Raw genomic sequence first — 16,784 nt, 5'->3', positions numbered from 1 at the left:
CTGCTGTTTGGAGTAGAGTGTTCTGTAAATCTAAATCATTGTCACGTTGGTTGACAGTATTCAAAGTTCCCATAACCTGACTGTCTACTTGTCACATCAGTTACCTATACTGATGAGTGGAAATCTGTGATAAAGATTTCTATTCAGCTCTAACAATTTTTGCTGCATGTACTTTGATATTACGTTACTAGGTAAAGGCATATTGAGGTTGTTATGTCCTCTTGGTACACTGATATCTTTGTCATTATGAAATATTCCTCTATAGGCAGGGGTTGTGGCTCAGTGGTAGAGTGGTTGCCTAGCATGTGTGAGGCACTGGGTTCGATTCTCAGCACCATGAATGAATAAATAAATAAAGGTCCATTGACTCCCCCACTCCAAAAAAAAAAAAAAAGAAAAGAAAAGAAAGAGATATTCCTCCTTTTTCCCCTAGTAATATTCCTTACTTGGAAGTTTGCTTTGTCTTAACATAGTCATCCTCTATTTCTCTTATTGATACATGAGTCTGTCCTTTCCCATCCTATTACCTTTAACTGGTTTCTTTTTATTTTAAATGGGATTCTTATAGATTGCATATAGCTGGTTTTCCATTTTAAAATTCAGTGTGATAAATTCTGCCTTAAATTGTATTATTTAGGTCCTTTATATTTAATGCAAAACTGTTTTAAATAGTCAATAATTTTCCAGATTAAAAGTTTAAAAAATTATTTTTATTCCACTTATTCAGCATTTGTGCATTCTTTTTTCCTTTTTCTTCCATTTGAAGAATGCCCTTTAACATTTCTTGTAGTGAAGTTTTGTTAGTGATGAATTCTCTTAACCTTTGTTTGGAAAAAATATCTTTAGTTTATCATCCTTTTGATACATATTTTACTGAGAACAGAATTGTAGGTTGATAGATTTTTACACCCATTAAGTACTTTTAAAATGTCATTCCTTTGATTTTTGACTTATGGGTTTTTGAAATGAAGTGTATAGTCATTCTTTTTTAGTATGTATGCCTTTGCTCTATTTATTTTATTTTTTGAAAATATTTGTTGTTTAGTTGTAGTTGGACACAATACCCTCATTTCACTTATTTATTTTTATGTGGTGCTGAGGATTGAACCCAGGGTCTCTCACGTGCAAGGCGAGTGCTCTACCGCTGAGCCATAACCCCAGCCCCCTATTTATTTTTTTAATATGGTGCTGAGTATCAAACCCAGTGACTCATACATGCTAGGTAAGCACTACTGCTGAACCCCAGCCCCAGCCCCACTTAGTCATTCTTCATTCCTCTATATATGATGGTGTTTGGGAGGCAGCTTTTTAACACATTCTGCTTCTCAGAAATGTGATTAAGAAGTGCCTTAGTATAGTTCTTTTTTTGTACTACAGTTGAATCCAGGGGTGCTTTACCACTGAACTACATCCCCAGCCCTTTTTAGTTTTTATTTTGAGACAGTGTTTAGCTAAGTTTTCAATCTTTTTTTCTTTATTTCCTGTTTGGGATCATTTTTACTATTATGTCTCCAAGTTAAATGGTATTTTCTTCTGCTATGTCTAATCTGCTGGGTATTTTTCATTTAAGATATTGTAGTTTTCATCTCTGGAAGTTCCATTTGAGTATTATTTCCTTTCATTTCTTTATTATGATTTTAAATTTTTGTCTTTTAGAATTTTTAATTGACATAAATTTATACATATTTATGAGGTTCTCTCTTCATTATGTTTATGTTTATCTACATTAAACATACAATCTTATGTTTATGTAGGTATTCATTATGTAGAGAATGTATCCCCTACATTGTTGACCATGGGAACATATTTATAATAGCTATTTTAGTAGCTTTCCTATTTCATCTCTGTCATACCTAAGTTTCTTTCTACGATTGATTAATTTTTTCCTTGTTATGGATTCTGTTTCCCTGTATGTCTAGTAGTCTTGTTTTGATCTCAGAAAATTGTGGATTTTTACTTTTGGGGGGTAATAATTTAGGTTTTTTTTTTTTTTTTTTTTGTTACCAGAGATTGAACTCAAGGGCACTAATCCACTGAACCACATCCCTAGCCCTTTTTTGTATTTTATTTAGAGACAGTGTCTCACTGAGTTGCTTAGGGCCTTGTTAAGTTGGTGAGGCTAGTTATGAACTCACAATCCTCCTGAGATTACAGGGGTGTGCTGCTGTGCTCAGCCTAGATTATTTGTAAAATTCATTTGTTCTTTTTAGTTATACATGAGGTTTTTTCATTTTTTTAATTCTGGATTCTGTTGAATTCCTTTAAGAATATTGCCCTTTGGTCTAAAATTGAGTTAAGTTATTTGGAGTCCATTTGATCCTTTTGAAGGTTGCTTTCAAGCTTTTTAGGGTAAGAGCAGCTTTTAGGTTAAGGGTAATATAGCCCCCCTACTCAGATAATCTTCTTGTGAGGATTCTATCCTGTGCCTGGTGTTTATCTGCATGATTGTATGGTGGTTCTCTACTCAGTCTTGGGAGTCTCACTGAAACACATGAAGATCAGGATTCAGCCAATGATTTAAAGAGACCCCAGTGAAGAACTCCAGAAATTTCACCCTGTACACCCCTTTTGTCTAGTATTCTTCCCCATGAATGTCGCCTTCTCATTCTCCCAACCACAGTCTCTTTTTTCCTCAACACATGGAGACAGCTTAGTTCTGTTTAGATTTTACCTTTACTGTATACTGGAAGTTGTTTCCAAGTAGTAATATAGAATGAAAGCTGACTTCATTTCTCTTCTCTTGGGGATCACAGCCCCTGTTTGTTATAATAGTTCTTTCACTTGATGATCTGTCGTCATTGTTTTCCCTCTTCTCCTCCTCTTTCGTCCTAGTGTTTATGGCGGAGAGCTGTTCTTACAGCAGTTAGTCCTCCACAGCAACTCACTAGGCTTTTTCAAAAATTTCAGGATTATTATTGGAAATTTATAATTCCATATAACTTTTAAAGTCTTCTATTATAAAACCCTATTTCATAAAATTGTAAGTGAAGATGGATTTTATTACATTTTTGAAAATTGATTTTATATTGTTTTGCTTCCTTAGCCAAGAACATATTTTGTGCCAGGCACAGTGGTACATGCCTGTAATCCCAGCTACTTGAGAGGCTGAGGCAGGAGGATCACAAGTTCAAGGCCTTTCCAGGCAATTGACAACTTGTCTGAAAATAGAAAATAAAAAAAATGGGCTAGGGATGTAGTTCAATTGTAGGGCACCTTTGGATTCAATTCCCAGTACTGCAAAAAAAATTATTTATAATATAATGTATACATATATTTGTTATTCCATTTCTGGGGTCTTTCTCCACCTTCTTCAGCAACATGTTATAAATTTTCCCCCATACAATCTGGATTTGAGGATTTCAATTTATTTTGAAGATATTTTAGCTTTTGAATGCTACATTTCCCTGTTTCCATCTCTTATTATTGCATATGTAGAAAAAACATTCATTTAAAACTTATCTTGAGTTATTTATATATCCTGGAGATTAGTGCTCTTTCTGATGTGCATGTGGCAAACATTTGCTCCCAAAATGTAGGCTCTGTCTTCACCTCATTGATTGTTTCTTTTGCTGAGAAGAAGTTTTTTAGTTTGAGTCCATCCCATTTATTAATTTTTTGATATTTTATTTCTTGCACTTTAGGAGTTTCGTTAAAGAAGTCAGGGTCTAATCCTACGCGATGAAGATTTGGGCCTAGTTTTTCCTCTGTTAGACACAGGGTCTCTGGTCTAATACCTAGGTCTTTGATCCACTTTGAGTTGAGTTTTGTGCATGGTGAGAAATAGGGGTTTATTTCATTTTGCTGCATATAGATTTCTAGTTCTAGCACCATTTTTGAAGAGGTTATCTTTTCTCTGATGTATGTTTTTGGCATCTTTGTCTAGTATGAGATAATTGTATTTATGTGATTTTGTCTCTATGTTTTCTATTTTTGTACCATTGGTCTACATGTCTATTTTGGTGCCAATACCGTGCTGTTTTTGTTACTATAGCTTCGTAGTATAGTTTAAGGTCTGGTATTATGTTATCTCCTGCTTTACTCTTCTTGCTAAAGATTGCTTTGGCTGTTCTGGGTCTATTATTTTTCCAAATGAATTTCAAAGAACTCAGAAAACTTAACACCAAAAAAACAAACAGCCCAATCAATAAATGGGCTAAGGAACTGAACAGACACTCCTCAGAAGATATACATTTGATCAACAAATATATGAAAAAAATGTTCAACATCTTTAGTAATTAGAGAAATGCAAATCAAAACTACTATAAGATTTCATCTTACCCCAGTCAGAATGGCAGTTATCAAGAATACAGACAATAATAAATGTTGGCAAGGTTGTGGGGGAAAAGGCACACTCATACATTGCTGGTGGGACTGCAATTGGTGCAACCAATCTGGAAAGCAGTGTAGTGATTCCTCAGAAAACTTGGAATGGAACCACCATTTGACCAGCTATCGCACTCCTTGGTCTATACCCAAAGGACTTAAAACCAGCATACTATAGTAATGCAGCCACATCAATGTTTATAGCAGCTCAATTCACAATAGCTAAACTGTAGAAGCAACCTAGATGCCCTTCAGTAGATGAATGAATAAAGAAACTGTGGTATATATACACAATGGCTATTACTCAGCATTAAAAGAGAATAAAATTATGGCATTTGCTACTAAATGGAAGGGAGTTGGAGAATATCCTGCTACGAGAAGTAAGCCAATCCCCAGAAAACAAAGGCCAAATGTTCTTTTTGATAAATGGATGCTGATCCATAAAATGGGGTGGGCATTGGAAAAATGGAAGAATTTTTATTGGGCAAAGGAGAGGGAGGAGCAGGAAGGAGGTATGAAGGCAGAAAAGATGGTGGAATGAAGTGGACATCATTACTCTAGGTACATGTATGACTGCAAATATGTGCAACGCTATATCATGTAAAACCAGAGAAATGAAAAGTTGTGCTACAATTGTATACAATGAATTAAATGCATTTTGCTGTCATATATACCTAATTAAAATTAATTAATTAATAAAAAATAAAAATAAAACTTATCTTGAGCCGGGTGCACTGGCACATGCCTGTAATCCCAGCAGCAGGGGGAGGCTGAAGCAGGTGGATTGGAAGTTCAAAGCCAGCTTCAGCAATTTAGCGAAAATTTTAGCAATTTTGCAATTTAGCAAAACCCTGGATCAAACTTTTAAAAAAGGCTGGGGATGTGGCTCAGTGGATTAGCGCCGCTGGGTTCAGTCCCCCATACAAAAAATACCAGAATAAAACAAAGAAAACTTATCTTGAATATAGCTGTATTTTCACATTTTAAAATTAATTCTAGTATTTAGAAATCCAACAGCTATAAAATTTTGTAGGAAAATGATACAAGTATCAGCAGAATGCAATAATTTTATCTCCTCTTTTTAAATACAGTATTTATATTTAGTTTTTTTCTTTCATAGAATATCCAAAACAAGGTTGATTATGATGACAATGATGCTGTCCATACTCTATTGTTTTAATATCTTATCATTTACAATGGTATATTTTCTTAAACATTGTTAAATAATCTTTATTATTTTTAAATAATTTCCCTTCTATCTATTTTACTCAGAATTTTGTATGAAATGCCTTCTCAGGGTTTTAAAAATGTATAGTCATTTATTATTTGTCTTTTAATTTGTTGAATAATTAATTATTTAGATAGATTTCCTAAAAGTAAACTGTACTCAATGTACTTCTTAATGCACTGCTAAATTTTATTTGCAAACATTTTAGGCCAACTTTTAAACCTATACTTATAAATACAGTTAGGATATATATATTTTTTGGATCTATATCAGATAAAAGTATTAAGATTATAATGGTCTCATAAAACACATTAAGAGCTTTCTTTTTTTTTTTTATAGTAGTCTGGAAGAGATTTCAGATCAGCAATTTTCAAGGTGTGGTCCATTTAGGGAATTGGAGAGGTCAAAGCTATTTTTACAATAACAATCAGACCTCCCTTGCCCTTTTCACTATGTTGATGTTTACATTGCAGATTGAAAAGCAATAGTAAGTTTGCTACTTCCTCAGCCAGGGCCAAAGGACTGCTACCCAACTCTGCCAGCAGACTCTTCACTGTCATGTGTACACTTTAAAATATTCTTTAAAAAGCAGTGAAATGTATTAATTTCATTAAATCTTGACACTTGAGTAGGCATCTTTTTGATAGTCAGTAGACAAGATAGGAAGCACATGTGAAGCACTTCTGCAGCTTTAGGAAAAGCCTGGTGTGGTCGATTGACTTGCAAGCTAAATGAGCTCTTTTCATGAAACACTACTCTCTGAAAAGAATAACCAATAGACAACCTCCATAACTTCTCGAACTTGGGGATTTGGCAGATGTTTTCTTGCAAATAAACAAAGTGAGCCTGTCACTGAAGGAAAACATCTGACAATATTTTTTTACTAGTGCTAAAATGTGAACTTTTGGTAAGAAAAAGCATTTTGGAAAACTGTATCTGCTACCATGAACTTGATGTCTTCCCAATCACTAAAAGATTTTCTGATCAATTGGTAGGGATGATACTAATGAACATGATTTTTAAAATATTGTATAATCAAATGTGTCCACATTTGGAAGATCTGCACAAATCAGTGAACTAATAGTTTTCAAATGACTTTTGTCTGATGTCACAAAATCATACATGAGTAACAGATTCATTCAAAGTTCCAGACAGACCAATGGATATTTAATGTAACTACAAAAAGTTCATCAGTACCCGTTTCAGATTCCATATTGTAATTAATTTTTTAAAAAAACTACTGCTAGTCAACTTTGTGTGTAATATAAAAGAGAGTAGCCACAATTATCTAATTAAGATCCCTTCCCTTTTGCAACTACACATGTATGCAAGGCTAGATTTTCTTCATCTACTTCAACCAAAATAAAATATCAGAACCTGCTGCATTCAGAATTAGAGATGAGCATTCAGTTTTCTTCTGTTAAGCTAGACATTAAACAGACTTGCAACAGTGGAGAACAACGCCACTCCTCTCATTGATTTTTGAAAATGTAGTTATTGTTCATAGAACATGTTGTTCATATTAATATATGATGTGTTCATTATGTTATTTTTAAATGAATTAATAATTTTTAAAACTTGTTTTGATTTCTAATGTGGTAACATTGGCATCAGTAATCTACATAAACAAATCTCTTTTGAGACCCTTAAGAATTTTTAAGAGACTGAGGGTGTAGCTCAGTGGTAATGTACTTTCCTAACATGCAGGAAGCCCTAGGTTCTATCCCCAGCACTGAAGGGGATGCAGGGGTGGATTTTTGAGAATGGAAAAGGCTCCGAGACCAGAAAGTTTGAGAACAACTGGCTGAAATAATGTCAGGATTACCTACATTATGAAGATTTCAACAGTGAAATTGGTGCTTTTTAAGTAGAATATCTACAGTCACTATTTCCTTCCCTTTGTTGTAATTGCTTATTTAAGTTTTCTGCTTTTTCTTTGTCGATTTTGGGTAACTTAAATTTTTGCTAGAAAATCACCTTTTTCTTGAATATTTTCAAGTTTATTGCCATTGGTGTTGTGGGAAGTATTTCTCAAATTTCCTTCAATACATTGGTTATTTCTACTTTTTTATTCCTAATCTTGAAGTTTTCCTCTTAAATTCCTCTTCATTTCAAATATACTATGAATAAAACATTATAGGACTGGGGATACAGCTCAGTTGGTAGAGTGCTTGCCTTGCATGCACAAGGCTTTGGGTTCAATCCCTAGTACCACAAATGAACAAACAAAAAAAGCATTATGAAAGCTTTGGGTCAGAGGGTAGAAGAGGAGACAATGATACCCACGAACTGACGAGGAAGAAGGAAAGGAGACTGGCTGTGGTATATGGACTGTCCCCTTAGGTGATCACTGTGGACATTTAAGAAAAAGAAATGGGGATGGGAATGTGGCCTCATGATACAGCATCTGCCTGGCATGTATGAGGACCTGGGTTTGATCCCCAGCAATGCCAAAAAAAAAAAAAAAAAAGCACAGGAGTTGTGTCAGCTGGTGTCTCAGCCTGGGCTTCACAGGGCTGATGATATTTGAAGATCCACCCATATCTAAGATCTGCTTCTCGACTTTTAATGACACAATACCTTTTTATTTTATTTATTTTTATGTGGTGCTGAGGATAGAACATAGGGCCTCGCACATGCTAGGCAAGTGCTCTACCACTGAGCCACAAATGCAGCCCCACATTTAACATTCTTAAATTCAATTCTGTTCATGTTACCAGACATGGATAATGTTCTGAAATAATTCTCACTAACGATTCTTTAAAAATCATCTAAAAACAAAAATGTCAATTTATTAATTTCCTAACAAATGGATCAGAATACCTATGTCAGTTCTTGAGAGCACTTCTTTGCATTGCACGCAAGTGGTTGTGGTTTCCTAGGGAGTGCTCTTGGAGATGTGTCTGTGGGGAAAGGAGGAAGGCAGGATTTGGCAGAGGGAAAAGGTTGTGACTAAGATCTCCTATGATCCTGTGTCAGTTACCTTTCCATCATTGTGACAAAATACCTGTGAAAAACAAGTTAAAGGAGAAAAGATTTATTTTGGCTCATGGTTTAAGAAGTGTCAGTCTGTGGTCAGCTGGCTCCATTGCTTTCAGGCCTGTGGCAAGGCAGAAACATCATGCTAGAAGGGCATGGCAGAGGAAAGTTGCTTACCTCGTGGCAGCCAGGGAATGGGAGAAGGGGCTAGGGACAGGATATAGTCCCCAAGGGCATGCCCCCAAGGACCCACACCCTTCAAATAGGTCTCACCTCCTACAGTTTGTACTACCTCCCAACAGTCCATTTGTCTATGACTCTTACATCAGTACCTTAATCCATAGATGAGTTTAGGCCTCCATGAGACCCTTCCCAAAGGTCTCACTTCTGAACACTGTTGGGAATCATGCCTTTAACACATGAGCCTTGGAGAACATTCTAGATCCAAACTTTAACATTTTCTGTGGGAGCTTTGAGCTAAAAAGACCACTTAGGTTTGCCTCAAGTTGAGGCAATTAAGCGGGGCCTTTGAATTTCTCTATCAGTCCTTGGTTGGGGGTGCCCCTTGGGAAGGGCTGCAACCTTGGCTGAGGCAGGTCCTGCAGGCTGGGGCTATGCCCAGGTGAGGGATGCAGATTTGTATCTTCAGCAGCCCCTACTCCTATAAGGTGGAGGTTACCTAACACCCCTGCATTGGTCTGAGGAGAGTGGGCAGAATACCATAGCACTCATGGTCGCACCGATTGGTTGCTAGGTGCATCCTGAATTAGGGAACATTAAAATGTAAAGAAGGGGGGAATCTTAAAAAAATAAATGTAGTGTAAGGAATCAGTTGTGTTTTTTGAAACACCAATGCAAGCAATACTCCAGGAAGAACCAGAGAATTGGGACTCTAGGAGGCTCCAACGGATTGTTCTTCATTGTCTGTCATTCATGTTTCTTCCTGCAAATCTGGTTTTACTCTTCTTTGTTGACACTAAAACTCTCTTTGAGTTACTAGAACAGTTTTCTAGTAACCAACCAATATGGGAAGTGGATAGTGGCCACAGCTATGCTGATAAATATTTATAAACTTGCTTTCTATGAAAAAAGGATATATTACATATATATAATTTTGTGGAGGATACAATTTATAAATAATAACTATACAGTACTCTTTATTGTAAATTCCATATAAATAATTGATTCTCACAGAATACTTTCATTGATTTTTACGGAACTCTCATATCTTGAGTTAATCTATGGTTCCAATTGATGAACAAGCCCAGGTCTGACATGAATGCTAGCTTATATTTATGCTTAAATTAATGAATAAGACAAAAGTGGAACAATGAAGATGCACATCAGAACTTCATTTGTCAATGATGTTAGAGACTATTGAATCAAATAATAGTTTTCAAATGCTAGAAGAATATTTCTTCAGTTTCTTTCATTATTTACTAAGTAATGGCTACAGACACCACATTTTTTCATTTTATTTTGTATCCATGATTTTTCACCTGAGAGAGATTTTACTCCTCAGGGAATACTAGCAATATCCAGAGACATTTTGGATTGCCACAACTAGAGAAGTGGTACAACTGATCTATTGAGTGGAGCACCAAGACATCCTTCCCACAGCATAGACTTACCTGGCCCAAGATTGAGAAACCCTGCTCTGTATTATTAGTATTTTCTCCACAAAAATTTAAAGCTGAGATCATCAATAAAATGTTAGATTAAGCCTTGATTTGTAGAGTTTGCCAATTTCTGTGGTCTAAATACCCCCACTGTTATGATTAATTTTATTTGTCAACTTGACTAGCTTGGGGGATTCCTAGATAACTGGTAATACATTATTGTCAGGCAGGTCTGTGAGCTTTTCTTGAGTCTCTTGTGTCCTTGAACATTAGAGCTCCTGGTTCTTAGGTCTTTGGACTCTAAGCCTTATACCAGCATCCCCCTTGTCTTTCCCAACCCTTTCTTAGGACTTTGGACTGAATTACACTACCATCTTTTCTAGTTTTCTAGCTTGAAGATGGCAGGCTGTGGGACATCCAAACTTCTATAGTTGTGTGAGCCAATTCCCCATATAAATATTTTATGTAGACAGTTCCCAACTTATGATTAGACTTACCATTTTTAAAATGATGCAAAAGTAAAAAGCACTCAGTAGAAACCAAACCTGGAGTTTTTAATTTCTGTCTTTTCTGTAGGCTAGTGATGTGTGCTAAGATCCTCTGGGCAGCAGCAGCTCCCAGTCAGTCACTTGACTGCGAGAGGAAAGAATCAATTCTTTGCAGTGCACTGTGCTGCTGAGCTAGCATGTTCCACTGGTTAGGTGTAGTAAATGTATTTTTAACTTACAATATTTTCAATATACAGGAGGTTTATCAGAACATAAATTGTTGTAAGTTGAGAAGCATCTGTATACATACATATATATATATATATATATATATATATATATATATATATCCTCATGGTTCTGTTTCTCTGGAGAAAACCGACTAATACAGTCACCATTGCTGATTTCAAGCCACCAATGTGATGTCCTTAAGCATGGAAATTGTTAAAAGGTATGTAGGAGCACACCATTATATAGCATATCCACCATGAAGATACAACTGTAATAAATAAATCCAAGAACATACACAGTAGAAAAATAATTAATAGGTTGTAGTGTACTTATTACCTTTGCTTTAACACCATTTATTTTAAGTAACTTATTTAATGTTTAATAATGGCTATGCTTAACAACTGATTCCCAAAATTCTTGAAAATTTAACATTCTTTCCTTGTGGGTCAGTGTGGACCAGCCTGGCTTCAGTATAACACTAAAATGGCTATCTACCACTCTAAAATTCACATTTATGTTTCCTGTTTGTTGGAAAGATGAACTCAATTTAAGTTTCTTTTTTAATGTGTGAACTTTTTATTTTTACTTTATTTTTTGTTGGTACATTATTATTAGATATAATATTGAGTCCACTAATGAATATGGATTCATTGTGCCTTATTCATGCATTCACATAACAATTTGATCAATCTCATTCCCCCAGTACCTTCCCTTTTTCTCCCCTCCACCCTCCCTCTAATCTGCTGCCTCTACTAACTTCAGATTTTTTTAAAATATATGTTTTTAATACCTTTATTTAATTTTTTAATTTTCATGTGGCGCTGAGGATTGAACCAGCACCTCGCACATGCTAGGTGAACACTCTACCGCTGAGCCACAACCCCAGCCCCCAACTTCAGATTTTTAAAGAAGGGGTTCTGTCTCAGACTGGTTGAGTTATCTGCCTGTGATTGAGCTGTACAAAGCATTTGTGGTTGATCCAGAGGGAGTCTGCCTACTTCCCACAAGGAGATCCCCAGAAGCAGCCCCACTGTGACTGCAGGGCACCACCCTAAGAGGTGCCCATGACAGTGCTGCAGACACACCAACACCACTCCCTCCTCTGCTTGGTCTTTCAAGACTACACAGAATGTGTTTCTGACTCACCTGCTCTTTCTCCCCAGAAAAATGACAAAAAAAATGTGTAAGTGGTTTTCAAAGTGTTGTCCTGGATCAGCAGCATCTGCCTCACATGGGAATTTGTTCAAAAAGCAAAATTTTGGACCCCACTCCAACTCTACTGAATGAGACATTCTGGGGATGGAGACCAGCAGTCTATGTTTCAAAAAGTTCTCCAGGTTATTCCGAGGTATGCTAAAGGTTGAGAGCCACTACATTAGGTTATATAGCTTGCCTTTTCTTTTGTTGTTTCTTTTTTTAGAAGTTATGTTTTATCCTATAGGGATAGCAACAAAACAAATACAGGTCAACCATCCTGATTAACTTTGGTATTTAACTCCAGTCCCCAGAAATGACAAATAATTTCTGAGGATGTATTTCTCCTACAGAGGAATAATCTCATCAATTGTATATCGATTTCTAGTTATTTCTTCTTTTAGAAGATGACTATTTTATAATTTCTGTGAATATTATAGCCTCAGATACACTATTAAATCATGTACATCTAGCATAATTTAACTTTTCAGGATATATTTCTCGATTTCCAAACTTGCTGATGAACCTCCTCATGGTAGGAGTTATATTTTGGCATTTGGTTTAAGTCACAGAATCTAATGTAGTATAGAACTCATATAAGACATCAAAAAATTGGATTAGATAATTATGAAGATTTTAAAAATATTTTTTTCTAATCCTTTGCTTTCTTTTACAGGCATTATTTTAAATTTACCATGTACTTTCAAAAATGGATATGCTGGAAAAAAACCTATGAATAATTTCAAATAATTAAATAAAACAGAAAATGACAGGTAACTGGATTTCCCCTCCAAATTATGTAATTTGTACTAAATTCAGGTGTAAAGAAGACAATAAGAATCATCAGTGGATCTACTGCCTGAGTAACGACTCTGGCATGTTTCCTTCTAATCATTTTTCTATATTTGTTAAAAAACAGAAACTGTAAGCTACATTTATGGTTTCAATTTTCTACCTTTTTTTTTTCAGTGCTGGGGATCAAGCCCAGGATCTTCCTGTGGCAGGTAAGCACTCGCCCACTGAGCTATACCCCCAGCCCTCATTATTCTATTTTTTAAACTAAGCATTACTTCATAAGCATTCCCATATCTTTGAGTCTGTGTTTTTGTGTGGTTCCATGTTATCCATGTATGTACTATAATTTATTTCTCCCTTTCCCTATTTAGGACCTTTAGGGTTATATCCATTATTTCACTGTTTAAATTAATTGTCATAATTAACATTATTTCACCATTTAAATTATAATTATGATGAAATGGGATCCATATTTTTTAAATAGATACATTCTTTCAGAGGGAGTTTTGATTGTTTTTGCAGTGTTAATCTAAGCTCATCTGGCTCTCTTTCTCCCCTACTGTTCTGTGAGATTTGCTCCCAGTTTGCTCCTTCAAGTGTTTATCTCTGTCACTCTTTGGTCCCAGGCCTTAATCATGGTTTAAGGCTTAACCCTGTTTGCATAAACATCAAAATCGATAAAAGTCTGAAATTCAAAAGGAGCTAGTGCCCTCTCTGTTTACACTGAGAGTTTCCAAACTGGACAGCTGGTCCTTGGGGGCTCTCTGTAAACTTTCTTTACTGCAACAATCATCCGTGTCAACACTTAAGGCTTTTGTGTTTTAAATCTCTAATCCCTAAATCAGGGGAATACTAATAAATTATTTGCTTATTAAGTTTTAAATGACTCAAGAGACAGATATCTACGCAAAAAATGTTACCATGTTTAAATCAGGGACTTTTTCTTTGTAAAATATCTTAGGCTTTCAAAAGCTATAAAAATCAGCAGAGCATCTTGGGTCAAAAAGAGGATTAAATGGGCTGGGGATATAGCTCAGTTGGTAGAGTGATTGATTGCCTTGCCTGCACAAGGCCCTAGGTTCAATCCCCAGCACTACACACACAAAAAAAGTGAATTAACTTCCTATGTTGGTTTATTTCTGGCAAAAGCCAGATATCTTTTAGATCAAATAATACACACACACACACACACACACACACCTTCCTAAATTGAAATGAACAATTCTCTGTTATTTTTATTTTGATAAACCATACTTTCTATTATCAATTGACTGAACAGAATAATATTTCCTTTATTTTAGAATGGGGAAAACTAGCATGTCAAATATTGTTCAATTATGACAATTAAAAAAGTTTTATTGTTACTGGGGATTCACCCAAGGGGTTTAACCACTGGGCTACAACCCCAGTCCTTTTTAATTTTTCCCCCAGCCCTTTTTTATTTTTATTTTGAGACAGGGTCTCACTGAGTTGGTTAGGGCCTCACTGAGTTGCTGTGGCTGGCTTTGAACTTGAGATCCTCCTGCCTCAGCCTCCCAAGTCACTGGGATTACAGGTGTGCGCCACTGTGCTAGGTCTTAAAATTTAAAGAAAAACTTTCATGGCATAAAACCAAAAATAAATTCATTATAAATGGTTTTTAGGTTAAAAATAAAAACTGTCCAACACACTGCAGTCCCAGCCCTCAGAAGACTGAGGTGGGAGAACTGCTTGAGCTCAGGAGTTCAAGACCAGTCTAGGCAACATAGTGAGACTCTGCCTCAAAATAAAAATGAAAACAAAATCTCTGACATGCATTTTTTCCTCCTCATTTTAATTTTTATTCTTGAATTGGACTTAACTTTTTTCTGACTACATATCTGATCATGTTATTGAAAATCTTATTTGACATAATTCCTTGTATCTTAGATAATAATGGAAGGACATTAGAAATCAACACAATAAAACACTACAGAAACTATATAAATGCAGAGAGATTGAACAATACATGTCTGAATGATGAATGGATGAGAAAGTAAATTGAGGGAGAAATTGAAGAATTCCTAGACTAAAATGAGAACAGTGACACAACATACCAGAACCTCTGGAACACCATGAAGGCAGTTCTAAGAGTAATGTCTACAGCTGTAAGTGCCTACATAAAATCTGAATCCTCCTTAAAAAACCTAATAAGCATGTCAAAGCCCTTTAAAAGAGGAACAAACCATTTGCAAAGCCAGTAGAAGGAAGGAAGGAAGATCAGAGCTGAAATCAATGAACTTGAGAATAAAAACACAATACAAAGGGTCAATGAAACAATGAGCTGTCTCTTTGAAAAGAAGAACAATATCCTTTAGCCAAACTAACCAAGAGAAAAAGAAGACTCAAATTAATAAAATTGAGATAAAAAAGGAGAAATCACTACAGACATCACAGAAATCCAGTAGATCGTTGGGGATTATTTTGAAAACCTATTCTCCAATAAACTGGAAAACTTAGAAGAAATGCATTCATTTCTAGAGACATGATCTGCCAAAATTGAATCAAGAGGACATAGAAAACCTACATAGATCAATAACTTGTAATGAGACAGAAGCAGTAATAAGAAGCCTCTCAATAAAGAAAAGCCCAGGGCCAGTTGGATTCTTAGCCAAATTCTACCAGACCTTTAGAGAAGAACTATTGCCAGTACTCCTCGAATTATTCCATCAAGTGGAAAGGGATGGGACACTTCCAAATTCATCCTATGAAGCCAGTATCACACTCATAACAAAACCAGATGAGGACACATCAAGGAAAGAGAACTAAAGACCAATATCCCTGATGAACTCAGATGCAAAAATATTTAACAGAATATTAATAAATCATATTCAACAACATATTAAGAAGATTGTACATCTTTACCAAGTTGGTTTTATTCCAGAGATGCAAGGATGCTTTATCGTTTGCAAATCAATAAATGTAAGTGATCACATAAATAGAGTTAAGGACAAAATCACTTAGTCATCTCAATAGATGCAGAGAAGGTCTTTGACAAAATTCAGCACCCATTCATGATAAAAGCACTGAAGAAACTAGGAATAGAAGGGACCTACTTTAACATCATAAAAGCTATATATGAAAAACCCCCAAACTGCTTCATGGTCCGGGTCCTGCTGAGGGCCGGTCAGGACTCACCCGTTGCTTTGGTTGCCCAGCAAGGGGAACAAAATGCTGCCATTCGCATAGGATACCAACATGGCAGAGATCTGATGTCATCAGAAAGCGGCGGAGGAGAGAACTTCATCAATACCAGCGGCGACAGAAACAGTTGGTCTCCTGGTAGGGGGAGTGAGGCACAGACACCCGAGTCTCCTCAATTTGTCGTCGAGCCAGAGGGGAGGAGCCGGGCCGCCGCCAGCGCCCGGAGCAGGCCCAGCGGCTCGCCAGCATGGTGACCGCGTGACCCCAATTGGAGAGGGGGTGGAGCAGAGCCGCCACCCGCACCCGCAAGGTGGGCAGACCCGCGACCCAGTGGTACATGGACGTGGTAGGAGGGGCAGGGCAGAGCTGCCGCCCGCGCTTGCAAGGTAAACAGACCTGTGACAGCCTGGTGGGTCAGGCCCAGTGGCCTGCCAGTGTGGTACACACGTCACCCCAACTGGAGTAGGGGCAGAGCAGATCCTTCTCCCACGCCCGGATCAGGCCCTGACAGTGTGGTGGCCACGTGACCCCAATTGGAGTGGGGGCGGAGCGGAACCGCCACCCGTGCCCGCAGGGTGAGCAGACCTGTGACCAACCTGCAGATCAGGCCCAGGGGTCCGCAGGCGTGGTAGGAAGGGCAGGGCAGATCCGCCGCCCGCGCCTCCAAGGTAGGCAGACCTGCGACAGACCGGTGGATCAGGCCCAGGAGCCTGCTGGCGTGGTACACACACCACCCTAATTGGAGTAGGGGCAGAGCAGAGTCGC

General features: G+C 37.0%; 1 protein-coding gene across 2 annotated transcripts in view; it reads left to right on the top strand.

Annotated features, from left to right (window-relative positions):
• Positions 1–11,827: 11,827 nt before the first annotated feature.
• Prpf18 (pre-mRNA processing factor 18) overlaps positions 11,828–16,784 on the top strand; it is a 56,354-nt gene continuing 51,397 nt past the window's right edge. The window contains exons 1-3 of one of the 2 annotated variants that reach the window (XM_058575192.1): positions 11,828–12,216; positions 12,739–12,835; positions 13,032–13,066. In XM_058575192.1, coding sequence (XP_058431175.1) covers positions 12,829–12,835; positions 13,032–13,066 — 42 coding nt within the window. In that variant the 5' untranslated portion in view covers positions 11,828–12,216; positions 12,739–12,828. The remainder of the gene's footprint in view (positions 12,217–12,738; positions 12,836–13,031; positions 13,067–16,784) is intronic. The other variant, XM_058575193.1, reaches the window with a different exon arrangement.

The sequence above is a fragment of the Marmota monax genome, unplaced genomic scaffold (assembly GCF_021218885.2).
Source record: "Marmota monax isolate L192 unplaced genomic scaffold, Marmota_monax_Labrador192_F-V1.1 WCK01_AAM20220418_F8-fsc00090, whole genome shotgun sequence".
Taxonomy (NCBI): domain Eukaryota; kingdom Metazoa; phylum Chordata; class Mammalia; order Rodentia; family Sciuridae; genus Marmota; species Marmota monax.
The sequence above is the reverse complement of the archived record's forward strand: the minus strand, read 5'-3'. Positions and strand labels throughout refer to the sequence as shown.